The sequence below is a fragment of the Myotis yumanensis genome, unplaced genomic scaffold, assembly GCF_028538775.1.
Source record: "Myotis yumanensis isolate MYYU_CA2020_CCGP unplaced genomic scaffold, mMyoYum1.0.hap1 SCAF_13, whole genome shotgun sequence".
NCBI lineage: Eukaryota > Metazoa > Chordata > Mammalia > Chiroptera > Vespertilionidae > Myotis > Myotis yumanensis.
Window position 1 is genome coordinate 50,149,172 of NW_027223764.1, and position 26,355 is coordinate 50,175,526.

The 26,355-nt window shown below is 54.3% G+C and overlaps 2 protein-coding genes across 5 annotated transcripts in view; both read left to right on the forward strand.

Moving 5' to 3' along the window:
* TSPAN14 (tetraspanin 14) overlaps window positions 1–3,123 on the forward strand; it is a 56,905-nt gene extending 53,782 nt beyond the window's left edge. For all 3 annotated transcript variants that reach the window (XM_070433100.1, XM_070433102.1, XM_070433101.1), the window contains exons 8-9: window positions 418–537; window positions 1,526–3,123. In XM_070433100.1, the coding sequence (XP_070289201.1) occupies window positions 418–537; window positions 1,526–1,597 (192 nt within the window). In that variant the 3' untranslated portion in view covers window positions 1,598–3,123. The remainder of the gene's footprint in view (window positions 1–417; window positions 538–1,525) is intronic.
* Window positions 3,124–17,205: 14,082 nt separating this feature from the next.
* Window positions 17,206–26,355, forward strand: part of SH2D4B (SH2 domain containing 4B) — a 73,232-nt gene continuing 64,082 nt past the window's right edge. For both annotated transcript variants that reach the window (XM_070431969.1, XM_070431970.1), the window contains exon 1: window positions 17,206–17,389. In XM_070431969.1, coding sequence (XP_070288070.1) covers window positions 17,206–17,389 — 184 coding nt within the window. The remainder of the gene's footprint in view (window positions 17,390–26,355) is intronic.

Here is a 26,355-nt window from a genome sequence, read left to right on the forward strand (position 1 = left end):
CTGTGCCTGTCCCTGCGGGCTCCGGCTTCTGGAGCCACTAGACTGGGACTGAGGGTCACCCTCGGAGAAGCCACTGTCCCTTCTCTAGCCAACGCCTCTGACTCGGAAGCCCCTGAACCCCCTTCTCCCAGTTTCTTTCTAAAGACACAGCTTCCTCTCCAAGCATGCGAGCCCCCCCTTTCTCAGGCATGGGCTGTGGGGGGCTGCACAGGTTGGTCTTTAACTCTGTGGAAGCCCAAAGGAAGGGGTTAAAGGTCATGGCCTTGGCTAGGCAGGTTATTGACACACACTGCCCAAGTCCACATTCCTCCTGGGGTTCTGTCTGCCCTGGGCACCGCTGCCTGCTCCCCGGGGGGCCCTGTGCAGGGTGGGGACGTCCGGGTCCTGGGCTCAGGGGACTGTGCTATCTTCCTGCAGCTGAAGAGCAAGTGGGACGAGTTCATCTTCACGAAAGGCTGCATCCCAGCGCTGGAGGGCTGGCTGCCGCGGAATATCTACATCGTGGCTGGCGTCTTCATCGCCATCTCCCTGCTCCAGGTCTGTCCCGCTGTCCCTCGCGGCTGCACCTGTTCCGTTGACCCAGATTCCACAGGTGGGAAGGTGGTGGTGACCAGGGGGCAGTGAGAGTGGGGTGAGCAGGCTGGCGAGAGTCTGGGAGAACTGGCAGCAGAAAGTCAGGAATTCATGGAGTCAGAGAAAGCAGTTTTCCCTGGTGTGCCCAGAGCTCAGGCGAGCAGCCGTAGCCCTGGCAGCCTCTGGGACCAGCCTCTGGGGCTGCCGCTGCTGTTAGGTGCGTAAACGCACCTTTTAGAGAGCGTTTGGCTCTGGCCTGGCCTTGAGGCGGGTGACTGAGGGGGCCTGGGGCCGCCAGCCGCCTCCCACACACTCCTCCCTCCCTCAGCAGCGAGGCGAGTGATCTCAGCGGAAGGCTGGGAGACAAGCATCCAGAAAAGGAAAGACAAAATTTACTTGTGAAGTGGGCAAAAGAATCAGTACAGAGGGACCGGCTCATCAAATACAAATCACAAGAATTCAAAGGGGAGGATAAAAAATAGAACTTCTAAGGTGACCAGGGTCACATTCGGTGGAAAAACGTCAGTCTTCCCACCTGTCTACCCGGCCCCGAGGTCAGCCTCAGAGACCCGCAGTCGGATCAGGGCCGCCTGGGCTTTCTGGGGAGCTCGGGTTTACGGAAACGTTCGGGAGTTATTATCTGGGAACCAGAACCAGTCGGGGAGCCTGTTTTTTCTTTGTTTAGCCCCGGGCACAGGTGTTCCCTTTGCCTCTATGGTGCTGCTGTTCGCCCCTTCAGGGCCCAGGGGTGCAGCCACACGGGCCCAGGGCTCACTTCACTGGTGGGCTGGTCTTGCTTTGCCTTGCCACATGCCCCGCGGTTACTCTTGTTGCGTCCTTGGTGCCTGGGCAGGAGTGGCAGTGGTTGCGGCACCTGCCTCGCCCTGCTCACGGGGCCTGCACCCCCTTGGTCCCACGCTGACGCTGCTGCCTCTGCCGGCCTTGGTTTCAGATATTTGGCATCTTCCTGGCGAAGACCCTGATCTCAGACATCGAGGCCGTGAAGGCCGGCCACCACTTCTGAGGAGCAGCGGGGAGCGAGCAGAGCTGAGCCACGTGGAGGCCAGAACCCTTCATGTCCACTTCACGTCCAGAGGGAGCGAAGTGGCCGCCCCGCCAGAGCCAGCACCGTCTTCAGCATCAGTGTGGCGTGACCTCTGACCCTGCTTGCTGGTGCTGAAGACCGAGGGCCTCGTCTTCACCCTCTGAACAGAAGGAACTTGTGACCGGGCTCCCTGTGGGGGTCGGCCCAGAGACAGAATAGTCTTTAGGTGGGGGTGGCGACCGAGGGACCGGCTCCTGTGGCTGCCAGGAGGGTTGACCGGGCCTCCTGCAGCCCAGTGTCTGCAGGCGCCCTGGCCCCTCACCACTCGCAACATCAGTGCTGGCCTTGTGGGCAGCCGTGTTTTCTGTGAGTGGGACTTGGTTAGGGGACCAGCAGGCATGGATAGGGCTTCTCCCCGCAGCAGAGGGTGCTGCCTGTAACGGGATGGGGTGGCAGGTGCACCTCGGAGGCTGGCGGGTCTGCAGGACCCTCAGCCGTGTCCAAGCGCAGGAAGCCTGAGAGGTGCGGTGAGCCTGGCCTGCTGCCCTCCCTCCCTCCCGGCCGGCCGGCCAAGTGCTGCTCCAGTCTCCTCTGCATCACAAGGACAGAACTGGTACCCGACCTGGAGGCTTATGCCCTGGAGGCACGAGGGACTGGGACAGGGCTCTTCTCTGAGACTGCGCTCTCCTTTTCTTAAAGCGTGTAAATAGTTTATTTATAGGGGCAAGAATGTTCTCACTCCATCTGTATTCCTCGGGCCTTCTCCTCCGAGCAGCCTTACTGTGTCTGGGACTGAAGCCATCCCTTCTAGTTCCTATGAGTGTCTCCAGAACCATCCCCGTCCCTCCAGCTGCTCCTCTCCATCCCCACGAGCCAGGTGCACCCAGCCGCACCCACTGCCCTCCCCGCTCACTCGGCCTCACTGTCTTCTGGTCTTGGTGCTACTGAAACTGTCACCTGGAACTTGAATATGACTCTTCCACTGCGAGGTCAGGGAGCTTCGCCCGGCTCCTCAGGCCACACGCTGAGGCCGCTTCCTGCAGAGAGCTCGGGCCAGGCCTCTGTGCCCACCCCGGCTGCAGCTGGGGAGAGGCTCAGGACATTCTGATGCTAACTTTTGAGGCGACTCCTTTCTCCCCAACTGGGATACCTGTGGCCACCCCGCCCGCCCCTCCTGTCAGGGCTGCTCTGGGCCTGCTCTTGGATATGAAGTCGTCAGGTGTGCAGAGCCCAAGGGACAGCGGGCAGCTGCGGCTCGGGCTCCTGCTCCTCTGGGTCGGGTACCGGTTCTGTCCTTGTGCAGCGACTGAGTGCCGCCTCCACCGCCTGGCCAGGCGCGCGTGCTGCTGTGGTGGGTGTTTGTTGATGATACTGTTATAATGTTTTTCCCTTTTTTTTTTTTTTTTACAATTTTTCCTGTAGACTAGGGGAAGAAGAATGTGTTTGGGACGTGTGATGCTTTCTTTGACTGCCAAGCTCTTTTATGGAATATATCTTTATAATAATGCTGTGGTTCTGGTGGTTCTTGTTTGGGTCACATCACATGGCATAGGCAGGATCCGCAGCTGCCAGGGCACCCGGTGGGGCAGGGTGTGGCGGGACACGACAGGAGGTCGGGGGTAAAGGCACCCATCATTGGCGCACCCTGAAACGCGTTTTACCGGGTGGTTTAAGACTGCTGTCCTCCATGGAGGTTACCACTGCCACCGGCAGCTGGTGGTTAGCTCTGCCTGCGAGAAGCCCGGTGGAAGAACTTGACTTTGGAGGCTAGAGGAAATGCTGGTTTAGGTCACTCTGTCCTGCCCCAGGCAGGATGGGCCAGGCTACCTGGCTGGGGCACGGAGGTGGACTCCGTGCCTGCTGGCCTCTCTCTGGCGGGGTCACTGGCGTGCCCACCTCACCAGGCACCTCGGAGCCAGCCTGCCTGGGGAAGTGGAGGCCCCAGACCTTCCCTGTTGGTGTGTGGCACCAGCAGCTCCTGGCCGGCTCCGTGGTCCCGTTTATTCAGGTAGACCTGAGGGATAGACCCCTTACAGACCACAGCCCCGTTCTCAGGCAAGGCTAAGGCTGGGTTTGTTTTCCAGTTAGTTTATTCAGCATTGAGGCTGTTTTTAGCCACCTTATTGGACTCTGAGTAGATGGATGAGAACAGAAAAGAAGCCTAGAATAAGGGGTACACATGTGGGGGTCCCCAACAAACACGGGTTCTGTCTGCAAAGGGCCTAAGCAGCCCTCTGGTCACCCTCCGACCCAGCTGCCCTGGGTCCCCACCCACTCCTGTCCTCATAGCTGTTTGCAGAATGTTCTACAGCTTATTCACTTCCTACGGCTCAGAGCGCCCCTGCGGGTGCAGCCCGTCCAGGGGGCAGCCCGCGGTCACACTGCTTCGCAGGACTGACCGCACGCACGAGTGACGCCCGGCTCTGTGCCAGGAGGGAGTGTTTACAGCCCAGGTAACAGAAACCCGGTTCAGATGGTCTGAACAATGAGAGGAGGGTTTTGGCTCCTGAAACTGGAAAGTCCAGAGGTGGGGTGAGTTTCGGGCTTGGTTTGATCTGAGTGGCTCGGTGACGCCAGCAGGATCTGGTTTCCCATCTGCTGTGCCTTCCATGGTGTCCCCATCACCCTGGGCAGAGGGGAGCCCTCCGCGGACAGCCTCGGGCCTGTGGGGGGGCGCTTGTGGTGCGACCCCGTGCGTATCCGCCCACTGAGCCAGGTGGCAGGGGCCGGGCGCCAGGAGGCCGCCAGCACCTGTTCTGCTTCGATGGGTGGATGTTTGCTCTTTCCAGCAGTTATAAAAACCCTATAGGCCCAGCCAGTGTGGCTCAGGGGTTGAGTGTCCATCTATGAATTAGAAGGTCACTCGTTTGATTCCTGGTCAGGGCACATGCACCGGTTGCAATCTCGATCCCTGGTGGGTGGTGTGCAGGAGGCAGCCGATCGGTGATTCTCATCATTTATGTTTCTATCTCTCTCTCCCTCTCCTTTCCTCTCTGAAATCAATAAAAATATGAAAAAAACCCAATAGTTTTTTACTATTGGAATTACTTTTTAAGAGGGTTTGTAAGAAAAACATATTATTATTTTGTTAATCCTCATCCGAGGATATTTTTCCCATTGGAAGGGAGGGAGAGAGGGGAGGAGGGAGGGAGGGAAGGAAGAAGGGAGGGAGAGAGAGGGAGAGAGAGAGATATCAGTGTGAGAGAGACATATCTATTGGTTGCTTCCTGCACACGCCTGACCGGCAAGTGCCCTTGACTGGGATTTGAATCTGCTACCCTTCTGTCAGGCTGGCGCTCTAACCACTGAGCCACTGGCCAGGGCAGGAAAACCTGTTTTTAAAGGAGTTCTCCTGGAAGGTGGGCTTATATTATAATGAATGGGTACTCAGGACTGGGCCATAGTTGGTCTGTGGTGAGGTTGCCCTGAGCATCTTTGATATACAGGCTAATTCTGGGCCTGGAGGGGGGGGGATTGGGAGGGGGTGAGGCCTCTTTAACCACCACCCCCCCCCCCCCCCCCCCCCACCTCCCGTGACCTACAGCAGCACAGACTCCACAGGGAAGCTGAGCCAGACGGACAGGGCGCCCGAGCTCTCCGCCTTTGCCTTGGGAGATGGCTGGTCACGAGCACAGTGATGTAGATGCATCCTCTGTGTAGTGAGGACACGACTCAAGTTCAGTGCAGCTCTGAGGTTGTAAAGGGAGTGAGCTGCAGAGCCCGAGCAGACACAAGCCTGGCACCTACCTGCGAGCAGGCTGTAGTTCTAGGGTGTGGCGCCTGTGTCCTCGAGAAGCCTCATGGCACTGATGCCCTAGTGCCCTGCGATGGGCCTTTGGGATCCAGACCGCTCCTTGCCTGCCCCTGGCCGGTTGGGGAAGGTGGGCGCCGCCTGCCTGTGTGGCCACTTCCCCGGAGAGCCAGGTGCATGGTACACGTCAGGGAGACCCAGGTGAGGGGAAGGGAGACCCAGGTGAGGGGAAGGGAGACCCAGGTGAGGGGAAGGGAGCGGGAGGCCCCGGCGCTGGGCGTGCCTCCCACGGGAGACGGGTGAGGCCATGGAGGACCTTCCATTTGCTCCGGCTCCAGGTGCATCCTTTGGGTTAGGGCCTGTGCTGGGGGGAGCTGGGGCCCTAACAGAGCCTCCAAACGCTTTCGTGCTTCAGTTTCTTCCTGGTAAATGGAGAGCATTCTCTTGACTTCACAAGGGCTCCAGGAGTGTCAGTGAGTGTGAATGACAGAGCTTGGTAACTGAAAGGCGGTGCCAATCGATCACCTTACTCACCAGCCCTGCGGCCTTCGGCAAGGTATTTCACCTCGTGGAGCTGTTTTCATAAAACGGGTAATGATACCCCACGTTGGTTTGTTTTGAGGATTAAGTGAGATGAGGTGGTTAAGCGTTTAACACAGGACCAGATTGTTTAGTGCACATCCCAGCATTATTGCTGATACCACTGTTGAAGAGGCTTTATCAGTAGATACCACTCCCCCTGCACTCCACCTCTGGGGCTGGGCACCTGGGTTCCATGTGACACAGCTGGGCTCCCAGCCAGGCTGAAATAAACAACCCCTTCCCTGTCCTTGCAGGAACAAGGCTTTGAGGTCTGCGGGAGCCTCCACAGGCATCTGGTCCTCAAGATCTGTTTGCTTTCCCACGTGGGAGGTGGGAGAAGGGTTGCTTCTTGCCTGGAGTGGATCCTGCAGGAAACCAGCACAACAGGAAGTTGACCCTGGAGCCTTCAGAGGGAGCAGGGTACTCACCTGCCCAGGGGCCCTGGGCATCTGCAGAGGCCGGACAAGGGAGTCAGCCACGGGGGGCCACCATCTGCCTTGGGGGCAGGAGGGGTGGTTGGTAGGAGAAAGGGGTTCGGTTAGAGTAGCTTTGAATGGGAAAGAGAAAAGGGCCTGGAAGCAGGCACTGCACATGCTCTGAAATGGCAGGATGTGTGTGTGACACACACACACACACACACACACACACACACCCCAGCTCATAGGCCCGGCAGTCCTTGCCCGCGCCTCCCTCCACCTTCCTGGAAAAAATCTTTATGCCTAAAACGTGCTGGAAGTCCCCCAAGGTCAGGAAGTCACCCAAGTAAACAGTCTCCATCCAGGCTCTGTTCTAAGGCAGCGTGAGCCCAGCGTCTCCCCTTGGTGGCCCGTCCCACCCAGCCCAGCCCTCTTCTCCCTGGGCCTTGGCAGGAGCCCAGGGTTGCTGCCCTGTTTGTGGCTCCTTCGGGCACAAGCAACCTTTCACCTGCAGTGTTGGTGGGGGGAGCGTTGTGTTTTCTTTCAGTTTTATCTCTCTGTTTTTCTTTTGTTTTTTAAGATCCACACAGCTGTGGTCCAACATGGGAAGAAGTGGTGGCCTCTGGGAGGGACCCTCCTGTTTCATGGGTGGGGCTGGGAGCAGCTGCTCTGCAGGGGCCACAGCAGGTCTTCTCTGAGTCAGTAGTCCTTCCTGTGTCCTCTGTCAGAGGTAATTTTCCAAAAAAGAGGCATCACTCGTATAAATATTACGTATGCACATGTCAAATAGTTCATTTAGCCCAATAACTAAATGAGGGAGCTGGCAGGATTAACCTTAGAGGAGGACTCACAGTGAGCCTATGTGGAGTAAAGGAAGGTTGCGACTGCCTTTTTTTGGAGGGGGGGAGGGGCAATTGAGTCTTATTGGGACGTACTATGTGTGTGTCCATAGACAAGAAGTATTTTGCATGAACTCTATAACTTAGAGCAGGGGTGGGGAACCTCTTTTCTGCCAGGAGCCATTTGGATATTTCTAACATCATTTGCCGGCCATGCAAAATTATCAACTTAGGCCCTAACCGGTTTGGCTCAGTGGATAGAGTGTTGGCCTGCGGACTCAAAGGTCCCAGGTTTGATTCCGGTCAAGGGCATATACCTTGGTTGCGGGCACATCCCCAGTGGGGAGTGTGCAGGAGGCAGCTGATCGATGTTTCTCTCTCATCGATGTTTCTAACTCTCTATCCCTCTCCCTTCCTCTCTGTAAAAACTCAATAAAATATATTTTTTAAAAAAATTATCAACTTAAAAATTAGTCTGCTATATTTGGCCAAACATTTAATTAACTCACCCCTAATGCCTTGGCAGGGCCAGGCCAAATGATTTCGGGGGCTGTTTATGGCCCACCGGCCAGACGTTCCCCACTCCTGACTTAGAGACTTGTAGATGAGGGCAGTGAAAGTATAGAGTCAGAATCAGGTAAGTGGAAGGATGTGCTCTAAACAGTGCGATTTTCCACCAGACACCACAATCCTTTTGCTTTTCCAAATTCCCCTCCACTACTGCCACTTGGCAGAGCTCACTTTTCAAAAAAGGACCCAGGCAGCGAATCCAGAGTTGCCAGTCTCTCACTGCAAATCCAAGTGGAGCCTGGGGGCTAGTGCCCTAGGTCGGGGCCACTGTGGGAAGCGTCCTGGGGGCACTGGCTGCCCTCTCAGTAATGAGTGGGTGGGTGACTCAGGCTGTCTGCTTCCCAGAGAGCCCGGTGGCAGCAAAGCTGCTTTAGACGGTCCCTGTCCACTCGTGTAGACACTCAGTCCCTGGATCCGTCTTCTCTTCCCAACCCCAACTGTCACCCATACCCCAACCTGCTCTTTCCGTCTTCCCCATCTCGGCCAAATCCAGGAGTGTGAGTATCACCTGGGCTCTGAGGATGCGATCAACTCCATCGTCAACAACACTAAGTCACCGGTTCTAAAAGTTAAATGGAGATAATAAGCCCAGCCCTGCAGCTTAGGTAGGAGGGCAGTGGTTCTCAAAGTGTGGTCTCTAGACCAGCAGCCTGGGAACTTGTTAAACAACAAGTTCCCTCCTCCAGGTCTATGGAGTCAGAAACTCTGGGATGCAGACCGCACTCTGTGTTTAATGCATGCTCAAGCGTGAGGACCATTGTATAAGGACAGAGTCAGAATAGACTATCCCAGGGGTGGGCAAACTTTTTGACTCGAGGGCCACAATGGGTTCTTAAACTGGACCGGAGGGCCGGAACAAAAGCATGGATGGAGTGTTTGTGTGAACTAATATAAATTCAAAGTAAACATCATTACATAAAAGGGTACGGTCTTTTTTTTTTTTTTAGTTTTATTCATTTCAAACTGGCTGGATCCAGCCCTCGGGCCGTAGTTTGCAATACCCCTTAAACTTGGGTGGCTTTGAAAAATAAATGTTTTGTTTCTTGCTCAAGTCACAGTTGCTAGTGGGTTGTAATGCTCTGCTCCACACAGTCTTTCAGGGACCCAGGCTCCTTCCATCTTGTGGCTCCAAACTCCTATAGGTTTTTGGAATTGGCTCTAGTCAGCTGGTGGTTGGGTAAGAGAGTGAGGCCTGGATGGCCTGCACACCACTTGTGTTCACATTCATTGGCCAGGAATCCGAAGCCACACTGAACTGGCAAGTGTCTAGCTGTGTGCCTAGGAAGAAGAGGAGAGGTCAGGTATAGGAGGACACCAGTGGTCTATGCCCCAAGTCCCACAGCTTAGGGAAGTGAAGACTGGACCTGGATTTCCTGACTTCTGGAATCTCCCTTTGTAGCAAAACTGAGGGCCCAGTCTGCAGTGGGCTGGTCTGCCAGCCCGCAGCCTCTGCTGAGCCTTCTCCTGGCTCCAGAGTGCCCTGCAGGCAGTGGGCACCTCATCTGCCTGGCGGAGGTGTGAGCTCTCACAAGGCCAGAGCTATGGTCTGAGTAGTGGGGGGCAGATGGCACACTAATTCCTGTCAGTGCCCTCAGGTTTGACATGGGAAGTGTGGGCACAGCTGTGTGACCCTAGGATGACTGTCCAGCTCAGAACAAGAGCCCGGGTGGAGGGGAGGGCAGAAACCTGTTAGGGCTCAACAAGACCTGGGTTTAAGTCCTGGATTCAGTAGCAGCTGTGTGACCTCGACAAGAAAATTGACCTTGGGATAGTTCAAATGCCTGCTTCATAATCTTATTCTGAGAATTAAATGAGATACAGAAACCCAGCCGTTGGCACGGTGCCTGCTGCCATGCAGTAGGTGTGTAGGGAATATTAGCTGTTCTTCCCTGGCTGCTCCCCTGAGGAGGGCGTGGGGGTGGGGACAGGGCTCCGCTGGGGTAAGGACCTGCTCTGGAGCCACACTCACTCTGGGTCTCAGCTGCCTGCAGGGCAGGGCACTGCTGCGTGTTTGGTCCTATTGGTCGGGCGGGCGGCCTGGGGCCTGGCTGGGCCGGGCCTGTGGTCAGCTGTGACTCTCAGCTGAGGAACAGTTGGCAGGGCTGACAAGTTGTCTTTAGTCGGAGCCAGGGGAACTTGGGAGGGCTTTGTGGGCGGCTGCCCAGAGTGTAAGCCTGCTTACCACCTGGGACCCCTGATTGCCTCCTGCCCTTTAGTTAATAAGAACCAGTCCTGGACTGAGGCAGTCAATCTGTTAGACTTTGCTGAGCCGCCCCATTCCAGCAAATTCAGGTGGAGTAGAGTGTTTTTTAATTAGCAGGTCTGGGGCTCCTGGAGAGGTTCATGGGGCAGAAGGTGTGGGCAAGGGCAGGCATCTGTGTAGACTGCTGGGAGAGAGACGGCCACCAGCTCAGGACTGCCTCCCGCCCCCCCCCCCCGTCCCCCCTCCCCTCCCTCTACCCCCACCCCACTCCCTGGCGGGACCAGGGCTTCCTACCCCACTAGCTGTGTATAGGCAGAAGGGACTCCACATCCTCGGAGCAGGGGACTCCCCCTCTAGAAAATCCTTTCTTCACTGCGTTCCCGAGTGAGGCTAAGGAAGAGGGGCTGGGGCGGTGAGGAAGTGGGTCGGCTGCATTCAGAGATGGGGCCTGGGAGGACTGCCTGGAGGGGCGTGGAGGTGGTCTGGCCCGGGTGCCTGAGCTTCTTAAGTGTCCGTCCTGTCCATCTCTGCTGCATCCTTGGCAAGACAGGGAGAGCCAGGCCACTGGGGTGGTCAGGACACGGGGGTCACAATGACCTTAACTCAAGGTGAAGCAAAAAGGGTTTACCTGCCGCTGTGGCAGGGAGGACCAGTGATGTTCACACAGAGAAGCCAGGCCTGGGGCTAGAATGGATTTGACACCACCAGGTGTTTCTCTCCATTGGAGGCTCCCCCCCACCCCCTCCCCGCCGCCCCCGTCCTCCCTCCTGCACACAGACCCTGCCTCCTGCAGGGAAATGAGTGGCCAGCAGCCCCAAGTTAGCAACTGAAGTAGAAAATTAGCCTATTTCTCCCAGGGGTTCTCTGTCAAACACAGGCTCAAGCCACAGCCCAGCACCCCTACCTAATATTTTGATTCACCAGGTTAGTGAGGAACCAGGTCCCAGATTAAGGAGCAGGAAAACAGAACTCACATTGTCACCGACTGTCACCCACTGAATGCTGACAGGCCTGCACAGCACCGGGATGACAGGCAGACACACAGGGAAAGGAGTGGTGGAGACTCACGGCGGCCAGGCTGGGCTGGCTGCACCCCTGGGCTCAGAAGCTACCACTGCAAATGCGCAAGTCTGTTCTGTTGTCTTTTGTTTGCAAATGTCAGTGGCCAGTTGCCCTTGCTCTTTACAGGTGCTCCGATCCCACCGATTCCTTGGGGTGAAAGCCCTGGGCCCTCTCCATGGATTCTGCTAACTCCAGGGACTCGTGTCCTTGCAGCCCACGTGCCTCCCACTCCTGCCCCCTAGCGGTCTCTGTCCCTCCTCTGAATTGCCAGAACTGGGATAAAGTTCTTTGTCCCCTAAATAAGAAATCTACTCACAGCAAGTGTTTTGTGTGTTATGTCATGTTGGTGAAGATTTGGTGGGAATATAAATTAGTGCAGCCACATTGGAAAATAGTATGGAGGTTCCTCAAAAAATTAAGAATGCATGGCTCAGTGGTTGAGCATTGACTATGAACCAGGAGATCACAGTTCGATTCCCGGTCGGGGTATATGCCCAGGTTGCAGGCTCGATTCCCAGTGTGGGGTGTGCAGGAGGCAATCAATGATTCTCTCTCATCACTGATATTTCTATCGCCCTCTTCCTCTCCCATCCTCTCTGAAATCAATGAAAATAAATAAATTAAAAATAAATAAATTGTCCTAATACGTTAGAAAATAATTAAGATTAGACCTACCACATGACCCCACAATTCCACTTCTGGGTACGTATCCAAAGGATATGAAAACACTAATTCGAAAAGATATCTGCACCCCTATGTTCATTGCAGCGTTATTGACAGTAGCCACAATACGGAAGCAGCCCAAGTGTCCGTTGAGGAATGAATGAATAAGGAAGGTGTGGTGCGTTTATACAGGGTCCCGGAAAAAGGTATACACCCTTTCCAGTTGATGTTTCTTTCTTTTCAGACTTAACCCATTGGAATTAATAATCATTGAAAGTGTGTATATATTTTGGGGGGGACACCCCATATACAATGGAATATTAGTCATACTTTTGGAATTTTCACTCTTATGACTAATGTTGTAGTAATTAACCTTATCCATGCCACAGAACCCCTAGAGAGCATAACCACTGAGGGAGGTCCTGGCAGGGTCACAGGTCACAGGTCACAGGTGAGGATCTGGTTCATTATCCCTGCTCTGCTAATGGAATGAGCACCCCCCATCAACCGCCATTTTGATCAGATACTAAATAATTGCACATATAGTATTTGGATCTGTGTCTGGGCTTTCTCACTTCCATCCTCCTGTTCTTGTGTCAGAACTGAAATGTTTGATTTTACACATTTGAATACCGACAGTAGAGTTCAACATTCCTCATTATTTTCTGGGCTGTTCTCATGTTAATTCTCTTGGCTAACTGGGGGATTATTTTATCACGTCTCTTCCCCACTTCGAAGTTGATTTTCAGATTTGGCTTGAAATTGTATTAAATGTATAAATTAATTTAATATTTTATTACTTACGTGTTGATGCTTAACAAATTGCCTGGAAGTTTAGCAATACATATATTGAGGGTTATAGGAACAGCCTTGCTGGGTGACTCTGGCTCAGTCCCTTGTGGGGTTTCAGTGAAACTGTTGGCCAGGGCTGCAGCCTCACCTGCCCAGAGCCTCTGCCACCCTCACCCATCTGACTGTTGGCAGGAGCTTCAGTTCCCTGCCACGGGGTCTCATGACATGGTTTCCCCAGAGAGAGTGATGGGAGGAGAGAGAACCCAAAGGGGCCCACGTGTCTTTATTGCCTAATCGCAAAGGGGACAGGTCATCACTTCCGGCATAGTCTATTGATCACACAGACCAACCCTGATGGGAGTGGGAGGGGCCACAGAAGGCCATGATGTCAGGAGGCAGGGCTCTCGGAGCCTCTTGGAGGCCCCCTAACAGAGATGAACCGAACACTTTACAGCGTTAGGTCTTTCTGAATGTGCCGTGTTCCTCTACCCACTTAAACCCGACGTGTGTTCTCAGGGAAGATTTCCACTTTTCTTCACACAGCTCCCCACTTTGTTAAACTCATTCTCAGTATTTCATATCTATTTGGCTGCTATCGTGAACGGGATCTTTCCCACTTGGTATTTTCTAAGTAATTGTTGTGCTCATACAGGGACACTATTGATTTTTATGGCCATAATTTTTCAGTAGAGCTTAACTGGTGACAAGGCGAAAACCACTGGCCTTTCACTGAGCCTGGGATTTTGAAACTGAGAGCAGGTGAGATCCCAAATGTGCTCTAGGGAGCAGCTTCCCCACGTGACTCAGTGCAGGGGAGGTGGGCAAAGTAAGGAGAGCCTTCCTGTAGCGGATCTTCACGGGGTGGCTGTGCCCAGGGGTTTCCAAGCCGAGGCGATGGGGTTCTCCGGCCAACCCTTGACCCTGCCTTGGAGGGAGCCTGTGGTAGGGTGAGAGGACAGCCGTGGCCGGCAGCCTAGGGCTGCCTAAAGCCCGCGGATTCAGCCTATCTGCCCATGACTTCCAGGTCCCCGTCTCCAGCAACCTCTGTCCAGGATCCTGTTCTGGATGCCTCCCCGGTGTACGCTCAGCTCTAATGAACTCCGCCTTGAAAGTTCCTTCATCCATTCTCTCTTCTAATAGGCATTTATCTGGCACCTGCTGAGACCAGGCAGCATTCCGGGCAGAGGGCGTCAGTGGGGCACCTGCCCTGCGGTGCTTGTCATCTCCTCAGGGAAGAGAGGCAAAAACACAAATAAGTAAGATGATATTTTACAAAGTAAGGGATGAGGGGGAAACTGAGGAGGAGGATCAGGAGTATAGAGGAGCTAAAGGTTTGAGCAAAGACTTGAAGGGGGTGATTGAACCATGTGGGTTCCAGGCAGAGGGAACGGCCAGTGTAAGGCCCTGGGGAGGCAGGGTGCCTGGGGTCTGCAGAAAGCCAAGGACACCAGCCGATGGAGCCAGGGAGGGAGGGAGCGTGCTGGTGGTGGGAGGAGCTGCCTGAGGAGGTGAGCAGAGGGAGGCAGATCATGGGACCGTGCAAGGACTTGGCTTTGACTCAATAAAATGAGCCACTGGAAGGATTTCAACCGAGATCTGATCTGATTTTAGTTTTAAGAGGATTTTAGGTGGAAGCAGAGATGCCTGAGAGGAGGCTCTGGGGTTCTCCAAGTCGGCCCTCCGTGATTCCCGCTGGCAATGCCAGCACGGACTTATCGCCTCTGTCGTAGGCTTGGGCTTGGGCCGCGGCCATAGGCTTGGGCCAACGTTTGCCACCATTCTCCTGCCTCCTGCTCTTCAGTCTCTGTTCCTATCCAGCACCAGAGCTGTCTGAGCAATGCCTTCTTCAGCTTTGAACCCCCGATGACATGAACGGGATGGACAAGACGGGGCCTGCCCCCCGCACTTTCAGAGGCCAGTATTTGGGAGTCACATTTTTAAAGGCCTTTTGAAATATATTTTATTTCAGTCATACGAATTATGTAGCTTACTCACAGCATTAAACAATATGGACTTGTCTAAAGTGGCCTCCCTCCCTCTTCCCAGAAGAAAGCAAAGAACCATGTGTGTTCCCCGATATTTTTTCCTTTGTCTACACAAAATAAACACGGACTCTAAAAAATGGATTACACTGTGCACAATATTATGCATGTCGCCTTTTCATTTTATCTGCCCTGGACACTTCTCCTCGCTACGCCTTTGTGAAGTGTGGCTCCACAGTGGGCAGCCCCTACCCCACCGAGGGGACATTCTTCCGGTGGTTTCCTGTCGCTCGCACAACCTTGAGTGTGCGCACCGCGGCCGCAGAAGAAACCGCGTCATCATGCAAAATCCAGCGTACACATCGGCCAGCAAAAAATGAAAACAGCATAAACCCAGCTGAAAGGCGGCAGAAACCCATGTCTGAAAACCCCAGGTGCCCGGCCCCATTTCAGTCCCCAGGAGTTCCCTCGAAGGAACCGCCGCAGGCTCCTTTCGTGCGCGGCCCCAGCCACTGCGGTCCGGGCCATTACCAGCCGCCGTGTCCCCCTCGCTTGGCTGGCCAGGGGTTCCCCTCTCCTCAGGTCCTGGCACGTCCCTTAGCCTCCCACTGCGTCCCTGGGCGCTCGGCCAAGTCTCCCCACATAGGCTGTCCCGCTCCTCGAGGCCGCCAGGGGGCGCCCCCGCCCGGGGCCCCGCGGCCCGCAGCTCCAGGGAGGGCGGATCGGCGGGCGGCCGCCCAGCGGGAGGTGGCGCCACGCGGGCGGAGCAGCTCCTGGCCGCGCCCGCTGGAAATCAGACCCCGCCGGCGCCCCGCTGCCCTCCATGGCCTGGCCTCCTGCCCCACTGACCTAGGATTGCCAGGGAGCACCCCGCCCCTGCGGCACAAAACGGGGTGCTTCCCGTCTGACCACTGACCACCTTCCCCGAACGGGGTCACCGCCGCAAGAGTGACACCATCCCCCTCCGCGCGCACCGGGACCTCCGCCCGCAAGCGGTCTGCCGGTCCTGCTGCGCGCACAGTGCTCTCTGCGCCCTCTTCGTGTAGGGGCCTGGGGGACCCAGGAAAAGGGGGAGGCAGCCAGCGCTTTCTGCGCGTCCTCTCTCCCCTTCTACTCTCTGGGCTCCGGCCCCACCCGCCACAGCTCGCGTAGGAAGGAGAAGAGTGTGTAGGAGGCAGGAGGAGGCTGGAGGAGGTTCTGCGTGCGAGAACCTCGGGAGGCCAGCACTTGGAGGTGGGAGGACAGAGGAGAGGGCAAGGGCCAGGCAGGGTCCAGGGCCGGCGCTGTGTGCAGGAGCCTCTGTGTGGGAGCTCCAAGGTCTGGGTCATACGGGGACAAGCCCGCTAGACCTCGGGAGGGCAGCCTGGCCTCCACGCTTCGTTGTGATGCTGTGGCTTGAAGCTCATCTGAACCCCCTTAATTTTTCTTCCTGTTCCCTGTGGTCCATCACTCTTGGGTGCCTGATCCACCTCCGTCCTCATAGAGAGGAAAGGGACACGGAGGTCACCGATGCCACCAGGCCACAGTGCCGAGTCCTGTTCATTTTCTCCTCCTTGCGTTACATTTTTTAAACCATCAAAACAGTCATAGTTGCCAGTGGGTGTTAAATTTGAAATCTGGGTGGGGTCCCAATGTGGCAGCTCATTGATTGGGTAGCCATAGGCAAGTCACCGACCCTGCACCCCAGCTTCCTATGGGAGTACAAGGGCAGCTGTGAGCAGCTCTGAGCACCTGTTAGGCGGGTCCGGTCTCAGTGACAGTGGCTCCTGCCCACCTGACAGCTGGCGACATCAGCTCTGTCCGGGTGCGCCAGATTCCGGGCTCCTGGACGCGCAGTTCCATTCTTTTTGGTCACCTTCAGACACCTGCAACAAACAACAAAAAGATCAGCGACAGCCACCAAAACTGCGGGTTCACCTGTCAGCCCATGCCCAGCCCAGAACCTCACTGTCGGGAAAGGGAGAGGCTCTCTGCCTCCGTCTGTCCTTGAACTCCACGGAGAAGCCCCTTCCGTGGTCCCTCCAGATTCCATGTTGTTTTCTTTCTTGGCTCTAACACAGAGGAAGCTCTCCCCTCCCCTCAGGCAGAGTTTAAAAGCATTACCTCAGGATGCCAGATGTCCTGGAGAAGGTTGGAAATGTGGAGCCATGGCGGGAAGGCTGGGGAGCCCAGAGGCTGCTGGCTGGCTGCTCTGGCCTGTTTGAAATTGGCTCAAAAGACGTGGAATTAGTAGGCAAAGTCGCCTCCGCCTCCTCCTCTTACCTGCGGAGGAGAGATCGGTTCCTGGCTGGCCGGGGCAGTGTCATCGATACAGCTGGTGTCATCGTTACCTTCCACTAACAGATCACTCGACACCCGTGGCCCCGGCAGGGCTGTGCCTGGTGCTGTCCTGGGAGCTGGAGCTTTGACCCTCCCATTGCCCTGAACCCCAGGCCAGCCGGCGAGGCGCTGCTGCGATGCGGCGCTTGGAGACCCAGCAGGACTAGATTGTTCCTGGTGCCTGCCTCCCCTTAGGGTCCCAGCCGCCTCTCGGCTTCCTGCTGCTGGCCCGGCCCGTTGCTGTCCGGGCAGAGAAGTGAGTTTGCTGCTTGCTGGGAGCTCAGGCAGAGTGACATGCTGCCTGGAGAAGGGGCTCTTGGGGGGGCCCTGGAGTGAGGAGCCGGGTGAGGAGCAGCCTGGGGTGCCCGGCCGTCCAGGCTTTGCTGGTGTGGGCACCCGGGTGGCACCATGCTGCAGCAGATCCTGCACGACATGTACATCGACCCCGAGCTCCTGGCCGAGCTCAGCGACGTGCAGAAGCACATCCTCTTCTACAAGATGCGCGAGGAGCAGCTGCGGCGCTGGCGGGAGCGCGAGGCCTGGGAGGCCCTGGCCCAGGCGGAGGGCCTCAGGCCCCCGAAGGTCAAGCGAGGTATGTGCCAGGGAGTTACTGAGGGGCTCCTTATTGATGCCAGGCTAGGTTCTGCTTTAAGGCGGGCACTGGCAGGATGCCAGGTTGGAGCTTGAAACCTTTGTTCTGTGAGCGTCTGGTCCCAGGAGCACAAGCCTTGGTTTTTTGTCCAGGTCTGCAGGGCCCCAGGGCAGCAGAGGGGGCTGCCCAGGGACATGGTGGTGCTGGAGAATGGGACGTGCTTTGTCTTGTGGGAGCTCAAGTCCTGGGAGGGCACCGTCGGGACCTCAAATGGTCTTCGACACTGTTGGTGACTCCTGGCGAAGGTGCCGGTGCAGCCAAGCTGTGCAGTTGCTCCCTGTCTCGTGTGGGAGGCACACTGGTTCTGGGCGAGGCCAGCTTTGGGCACTGGTATCCTCCGCCCTACCCTCGTATGAGAGGATCCTCCATGGGCATCTGGAGGGGGTGCTGGGGAACGTCCTGCCCAGAGTCCCAGCCCCAAATGGCAGCAGCAACTGCAAACGGCAGGCAGGGCCCTGCCCACATTTCAGGTGTTTGCTGCTGTCATGTGCGGTCAAGCACAGGGACGGTGCCCGTGTGAAGGAAGGCACCCTGAGGCCGGCGGCTGCTAGGCGGGGGCAGGACCCAGGGTCTGGGGGTGGCCCTCCGTGCATGCTGCCCACAGAGTGCACAGCACCATTCATTCCTCTTCCCTGTTCTCCCCACCGGCCTAAAATGGCCTCCATCTGTTCTCCGGAGTGAAGTGCAGACTTGATCTGTTTAAAGTTTTCAATCAGGATGAAGTCCTCTTTCTGTGCTGGGCATGCTGGCCCCGTGGGCACTTGTCTCCTGCTCTCTACCCCGGGCTCACTGGACAGTCCCTGCTGTGTGCCACAGGCCACCCTCACACCACCTGGGCAGCTCGCTCCAGCCTCTGTCTTTGCACAAGTAGTTCTTCTTATTGGAACGTCCCCCTGTCTTCATCCTCTTGACAAACTCCTTCAGGACCGGTCCCCTCCCCTGGAATCTTTTGGGGATGCTCCTGGCACAGGGAAGTACTTATCCTCTGCAGTGGCTTGGCGTTGGGACCCACCGCCCTACACTTGCCACACTGTCATTGGCATTCGTCATCTCCTTGCTTGGCTCCCCCGGGGACTCAAAGAGTGGGAGGCCTTACTCCATTGTCTTCCATCCCTGGTCCAGCCCAGAGCTGGCACAGAACGTTAAGTCCTCGTTCTGCACAAGATGCAGCAGGACCCTGGGTGCAGAGCTATGACTTGGCTGCGCATGGCTGGTGCCACAGCTGGACCGATGGCCGGGCTGTGCTGGCAGCTGCATCGCTAGCCCCACCCGGCCTGGCCCTGGGGCCTCACATCGGCTGTGCAGTCACTCCTTGGGGAAGAAGACAGATGCCTGAAAATTAACTGCAAAAATATTTTTACGGCGATTTGTCACACGCTGACATCTACATTCTCGTGTATAAATTATACATTAAACTCATTTGGGTTTCTGGTGCAGATGACTCTTTTCCGGGTAATTAATTTTCTGATTTATAAAGAATGGAAAAAGAGGAGAAAACACAGAGGAATGTGTGTGCTCCAGGTCAGGATCCCATTCAGATCTCAGCTCTTTGCTTCGGTCCTGCCTGTGGAGCTGTCGGGGCAGATAAGGGGGAGCTCTGGGGCCAGCTGTGCCCCAAAGGCTGCGCAGCTTCCTGCTGCCGGTCCAGGAGGCACGGTGCCTGCTTCCTGCTTCCTGCTTCCTGTCCTCGGGTCATGACGCAAGTTTCAGCAACTTCTCACCTCCTCAGTGAACTTCACGTTTACCGGGTGCCTGCCCCCACGGAACACTCTCATAGCCCGGGGACCCCGTTTCAATGAAGCCATGGCTCACAGAAGTGTTTCATTCCATCATGTAGATACTAAGAAATGGAGTTGGGACACATATCCCCTGACTTTGACCATGGGTGCAGTTACTGATGTTTTTCTCTTCATTCACTTTTGAATTATGACTCAAGTTCAACAGATCATCCGTGCACTCATTCATTTTTTTCATTCACTCTCTTATCCAACATAACTAAGTGCTGACTTTGGTCAACTGGACAGAGCTTTGCAGATCCCAGGAGACACAGCCGGGAGCAAGGCTAGGTGCTAAGCAGCCACATGGTGGCTCAGAGTGGGAGTGTGTGGGGACAGGCCCCGGGGGCTGGACCTTTTCCTCTTCCTTACCTTCGTAGGCACTCCCTCCACCATGTTTGCCTGAAGGTCGCATCTGCTGTGCCCTGTTGGGCTGTGTGCACCTGGAAGGACGCTTCGCCTCCTCCTGTCCATTGGCCCCAGTGCGGCTTGTCTCCTAAGGCCTCCACCCCACCCTCTCTTTACTGGGGACATTTCCCAGCTCCTAGCAGGCCTGACTGGCCGTTTCTAGGGCTCAGGTGCTGAGGGCCGGGTGGGGCCAGGCACACCTGTTGCTGTGGTGTCTGCTCTCCAGTGGAGCCAGGAGAGGGTAGGAGCAAACACTGGTGATGCAGACCGTGCCAGGTCACAGAACTGATCCTGGGGTGCACATTTGGGGCCGCACAGACATCGCTGGGGTGAAAGGTGACAGTTATGACGAGAAGCATCACTCCCCTGATGGCACGGCCTGTCTCTTGTTTTCGCTTTATATTTGGTGAGGATCTTTGGGCGTCCTACACGCTGTGGAAGACACACATCTCAGCGCAGGCGCTCTCTCACCTGCCGTCACTTTTGCTGCTTTGCCACATTCCTGACACCATTTGATGTCCACAGGAACCGGTGTGGTTAGGCTGAGGCGGGAAGGCAATCACATTACGTTCCTGCTGTATTTCAGCCAAGCCCCAGCATGGTCATGACCTTGGCCACCTCTTCCCCTCCTGTGCTCTTTCACCAGCACAGGAACCCACACCCCTGTCAGGGGCGGCAGCCTTCACAAGCTCCGGCCCCTCTGCTCACTCAGCTATCCCCGTGTCCTGGGGCTGAGCCGGTGTTGCCTGGGACACAGGGCACGTGTGTTTGAACCGCTGTCGTGACCGAGAAAGCTCCTCCCCCCTTTCTCCTCCCTCCGCCCCCCGCGCCCCCTCCCCGCCCCCGGCCTGTCAGTTCTTCCGTTGTGATTGGCAGTTTCTGTCGGTGTTAGATCTGTTGCTCGGTGACCACCTCCCTATCCGTCCCTACATCCTTTGCCTGGGACCAGACACCTTTCCCACCCTCTTTCCCACTTCCTTCTTTAGCTGCTGACCACAGCCACACTGCGACTCAGGCCTGCACACAGGGAGCTGCTGGCTTATGTCCTCTGTGCTTCTTGCTCACACAGCCACCCCGTGTTAGCGTCTCCCCGTGCCTCCATGCTGGCCCCTGGCCTGGACCTTGCTCCAGCCTATGGAACGCTCTCGGTGCAGCTGGGTCCCAGCCCACTGCCTCTGATCCCCACAGCTGGGGTCAAGAGGTGGCTTCCTCCCTCCTAGCACCCCCTCTCCCTGCCGGCTCAACCTGGGCAGCTCCCAGAAGCAGCCCTGACCTGGGCCTGAGGGAGACACCTCCTCAGCATCCTCTCTGTGTCGAAGCATTAAGCTGCTCCTGCTGCATACCTGCCCAGGCTTTGGTGCCTCATGTGGGCCTAGTCTGTGCCCTGAAGAAGCCGTGGGACACAGTCCTAGCTGTGCAGCTGCTTTCATTCAGTAACCATAACAACCTTCCCTGGGGCCTAAGCCCTCCTAACCTCACTGTGTTCCCTTTCCCAGCGTGGAAGTCCTGACCGTACTTGGCTGCAGACCTCCCTAATGCAGCGCTGTTCTCACACTGACACTGTAGGACCCTTTCTCCCAGTGCCCTTTCAGCATGCTAATTAGCTCATGCCCGTTCCTTCCTCAGTGGCAAAGAAAATGCAAATGCCTTTCACTGGCTCTGCCCACTCTCCAACCCATTTCCACCCAGTGGGGTCCCTCTGCTCTTTCCCGAGCCCTCTGGAGGCCAGTTCCCTCCAGCATTAATTTCTCAGTACATGGTGAGCTTTTCACTGACTACCTTCCCAAGGAGCCCCATCCCAATCTCTTTTCACGGCACTCTGCCCAGTTTTCTTCACAGTGAGATGCGATTTTAAGCTGTTGGGTTTGTTGTCTCCAGAAATTTTGGAATGAATTCACAGATAAGGGAGGGGTAATCAAAAGGGAGAGAAATTTATTAAAGCGAAAGTAACAAGGCTCTCGGCATGTGAGAGGGTCCCTCCCAAAAAGGGTTGCTGCAGAAGCTCACCAGTCTAGGGGTTTCTATTTCCTGCACTTGTCTTCTATTGGCTCTTTTGAAAATTTCCTTCCTTATCACCAGCCAATCTCCTCTTGCCCTCGCCTTCCTGCTTTTAGCTCCTGCTCTTGGGTTGGGTGGAGGGGTGGGAAGGGCAGCCCTACAGTTGGCTGATACATTCTGCCGATCTTGCTCACATCCTGACCATCCTCTTGATCTGCTGTCTTCCCTCTCCTGGGCCCTTACCCTAAACTGCCTGATCCTAACTCCTCAACAGCAGATACTTTTTAATAAAAGAGTATGCTTTTTTTTAAACAAAACAAAAAAAATTGTGCTACAATCCACACCACATAAAATTTACCATTTCAGTCCTGACAGGTTTGGCTTAGTGGATAGAGCATCAGCCTGCAGACTGAAAGGTCCCAGGTTCGATTCTGGTCAAAGGCATGTACCTTGGTTGTGGGCACATCCTCAGTGGGAGGTGTGCAGGAGGCAGCTGGTCGATGTTTCTCTCCCATCGATGTTTCTAACTGTCTATCCCTCTCCCTTCCTCTCTGTAAAAAATCAAGAAAATATATTTAAAATTTTTTTTTACCATTTTAACCATGAAGAGCTGTGCAATCTAGTGATATTTAATACATTCAAAACTTTGTGTAACCACCACCTCCATCTTGTTCCAGAACATTTCTGCATCCATGAATCAGTCACTCCCCATCCCCTCCTCCCCTCAGGCCCTGGCACCACTGACTCCTTTCTGTCTCTATGGATTCCTCCTTCTCTCCCTCCTCCCCCTCCCTCCCTTCTCCTCTCTTTCCCCTGCCTCTTCCTGCTTCTGAATCTGTTTGCTCAGTTGAGGCCAGTCTCCTCCATGAGCCTGAAAGTACCATGAGACCATGGGTGTTGCTTGCATTGTTTCTGTCCGGACTGTGAACACAGCCTAGGGCTTTGGTGGGTGTGTGGTGGGCGGGTGAGTAGCTGCTAAGACCCTTGCAGCCTCGTATGTCATTGGGGCTCAGTTGGCGGGACAGGCGTTACCGATTTCTTCTTGAGTGAAAGACTGGGTGCTGTGCTGTGTGACTCCGCCCTAGACCTTGAAAATCTTTAGTGGAAGAATAAAAATCACCATATGCACGTGTATGGGGATATATTGTAGAAGCCAAAATACAACCTGTGATATACAAGTAATGGGCATTCTGTCACCTTTTCCCTCATACTTCTAACTCATTTCATTTTCATTTCTTGTTTTAGGATTTTGACTTAGATTTTAGTTCCACGAGTCCTGCTTTTCGTCTTTGCATCTGCTTAGTGTATACTGTATTGCCTAAATTCTTTCTTTCTCTCCGCCTTTTGTCCCTGTTTTGTTTTTAGGAGGATCTATTGGAAAATGTATGGCATATGCTATTTTAAAACTTGTTTAAAGAAAGGCACTCAAATTTATTTTCTCCACCGTTATCAAGATTGAAACATTATTTACTAAAGATGAAAAAGATAAAGGTATTTTTCAATTCTCCATTATTTTGTTGGTATAATCAAGGATTTTTAAAAAATATATTTTTATTGATTTCAGAGAGGAAGGAAGAGGGAGAGAGAGATAGAAACATCAATAATGAGAGAGAATCATTGATTGAATGCTCTCTCACTGGGGATCAAGCCTGGAACCCGGGCATTTGTCCTGACCTGGAATTGAACCATGACCTCCTGGTTCATTGGTCAGTGCTCAACCATTGAGCCACACCGGCCGGGCTAATCAAGGATTTTAAATAGATTTTGTTTATTTATATCATCTTTCAAGATTTGTTAAAGTCAGTAATTATTTGGACATTAACTCTACTTTGCATTGGTTTCATTGCTCCCTGCATTTTTTCCCTCTGAGGGGAAAGTGATGCAGCACCAGCGATTTGGCCAACCCACCAGCACCCCCTCACTGTTAGGATTTTCAGCGCATCAAGTAGAAGTCATTCAACACCAACAGAAACCCAGGCTTGAAGCTGTCTTCTGCCCACCCCGTGTTGCCAGACGTGGTGTGGGCTCCGTTGATCTCGGCATGCTGATTTTCTTCAAGCTCCTGCATGAAATTTTCTGTTGGTTCCAACAGTTTTCTAGTAAATGCACTTGGATCACCAAGTTGCCAATGAACACTGGGGTGTCAGGGGTGGGGGTGCCCAGATTTCTGGAGCTGTTGCTCAGACCCCTTTCCTGGGTACTGGGGGCAGTGCTTCTAGGGCAGTACCTTGCCGGGGGGGGGGCCTTGGGGAGACCACTGACAGAATCTCCCCAGTGCCTGGCAGGCGTGGGTGTCCCCAGGGAGGAGGGTGCAACTGTTTTGGCTGTGGCGAGAGATCATCCTTTCTTGGAGCCCTTACTTGTCAGCTCTGAGCATTGTCTCCAGGAAAGAATGGAAAGCATAGCCTCGTCCAGTGTCCAGCGGAAGGCTTTGGGAGGGGGAGCCTCAGGGAGTCCCCCAAGAGGGGCCGAGTTCTGGATGCTAAGGAGGAAGGGGCAGGCAGCAGGCAGAGCGAGGTGGAGCACCTCGCGTGGGGCCTTCCTGGGTCCCTTCAGTGCCTTCTTTTACCTCTCCCCTTAGGGACCTGGGAGTTGGGCCCTTTATGTTTCATAAAATCTAAGATATCATAGCTAGAAAGATAACTATTTTTATATGCTGCTTAAAAGGAAAAAAAAAAAAAAAGCTGTATCCCTAGCTGGTTTGGCTCAGTGGATGGAGAGTTGGCCTGCGGACTGAAGGATCCCGGGTTAGATTCTGGTCAAGGGCACATGCCTGAGTTGTGGGCTCAATCCCCAGTAGGGGGCATGCAAGAGGCAGCCAATCAATGATTCTCTCTCTTCATGCTTCTATCTCTCTCTCCCTCTCCCTTCCTCTCTGCAATCAGTAAAAAAGCTGTAAATTAAACCAGATCCACCATTGTTTGGTCAAACGAACTCAAAGAGTCTGGAGGCATTGGCTAGAATTAAGTGACACAAATTATTCATGGTTCTTAGAGTTTGCAAACTGGACACATATCTAGGAATAAAGCCAGGAATAATCCAAGGAACAAGGGGAAAGCATTCGTTTGTAAAATGTGACTGAATCACATGAAAGAAACAGCTCAGTATTCTCGGCCCGTCGCTGTGAGTTCACTAGTACCGATAATTACGCTGATGAATTTCAGGGGGTTGTCTAGTGGTCCCGCAGACTCCTCTGAGGAGGTCTCCCGCTGGGCTGGGCCGAGTCCAGCACCGGGCATTCCGTGCCGATGAGTAGCCGTAGCCGTGAGTAGCCGTGCTGTCTGATGCAGGGCTGGGAGCTACAGGGAAGTTCACAAGTTGAAATGTCAAGATAAATTTATTGTTTTTCCACAGGCTTTAAGTTCTGTTAATAATGTAGGAGTAAGGCTGGGAAGAGAACCCATTGCTTTTTCCTAACTTCACTCTTTCCTCATTTATAAGGCGTACCCTGATTTCAGAAATGTTAAAATGTGTCTTCACACCAGTGAAATAAGTTATTATTCCTGTTTGCATTGAAAGAGAAATATGACTAGATTTTTAAAAATCTTCATGATAAAGATATGAAACTTAGTTTTAAAAAAGAAGAAAACAGGAGATAAAAAAAGAAAAAATATTTGCAACATATTAACAGACAAAGGATTAGTGTCCAGGGAACTTGGAGATGCTCCAAATCAGTTAGCAAAAGCTAAACAACAGAAAAATGGGAAAAGAGATGAAGGAGCAGTTCACAGGAGTGAAATTTCAAATCACAATGAGGAGTTCAACCTCACCAGTAAACGGCATCAATGCAAATTAAACAGTGAGATTGGCGAAAGTTTAAAAGGTTTAATAGTAGTAATGTTGATGAGGAACATAAGAGCTTGGGCACAGGGATGGGGTAGACACAGGCCAGTGGCTGGGCCATACGCCTGTTCAGTGGCCAGTGGCCCGCCGAGAACTTGAGTTTCAGTGTATACAGTGCCCTCTCCTCCTCCTGTCCCCTTCCCCCACTTTCTCCTGGCAGCCGGGCTGCCAAAAGCTCCGGGACTGAACAGAGTGAGTTTTGCTCAGCTCTGGATGGAGGGAAGCCACTCTTCTGCTGGGTGCAGGGCCCCAGGGGGGATGCTGGGCTGAGCAGGCCAGGGCTCATTTCTCTCCCCTGCCTCAGGGGCTGATGGCTGCCACCTCCCCGCGTCCCCTTCCTGCTGGGAGTCTGCAGGGCAGTTTCTGAGAAAGGCTACCTGCTGGTTATCTCCTGACTCCCTGTAACCTGACCCCAGGTCCCCGTCCAGCTGCTGCTCAGAGTAGCTGGGCTGAGAAGTAGCAGGTTACCAACCGCTGCCTGTCCCTAGGCTGTCCCTCCCAGTGGCCAGCATGGCTGCTTTCCAGGTTTTTCTCGAGTAAAAATTAGCAAAGCTTCTTAGGATTTTCCCAATTGGAACCAGATTTTGTGTTAGACCTGGGGTTCTAAATTCTTTGGGTACAAAATTACACCTCTTTAGGTCTCAGGGTTCTTTTATGTTTACCCTCTCATTTCATCCAAGTGCTTATCTTTTGGCCACCCTGGTTGGGTTCTCACACCCAGACTCTGAAATGCTAAAGAATTAGGAGGTCTGGTCCCTGCCCCCAGTACATGTGCAGCCCTTTCATTTTATTGACTAAGTTGTGAGACGTTGTTCCAGAGGAGAAAACGGAGCTGGGAAGGACAGCAGTAAGCCTGGTCCAGAGACTCTCACTGGACATTGA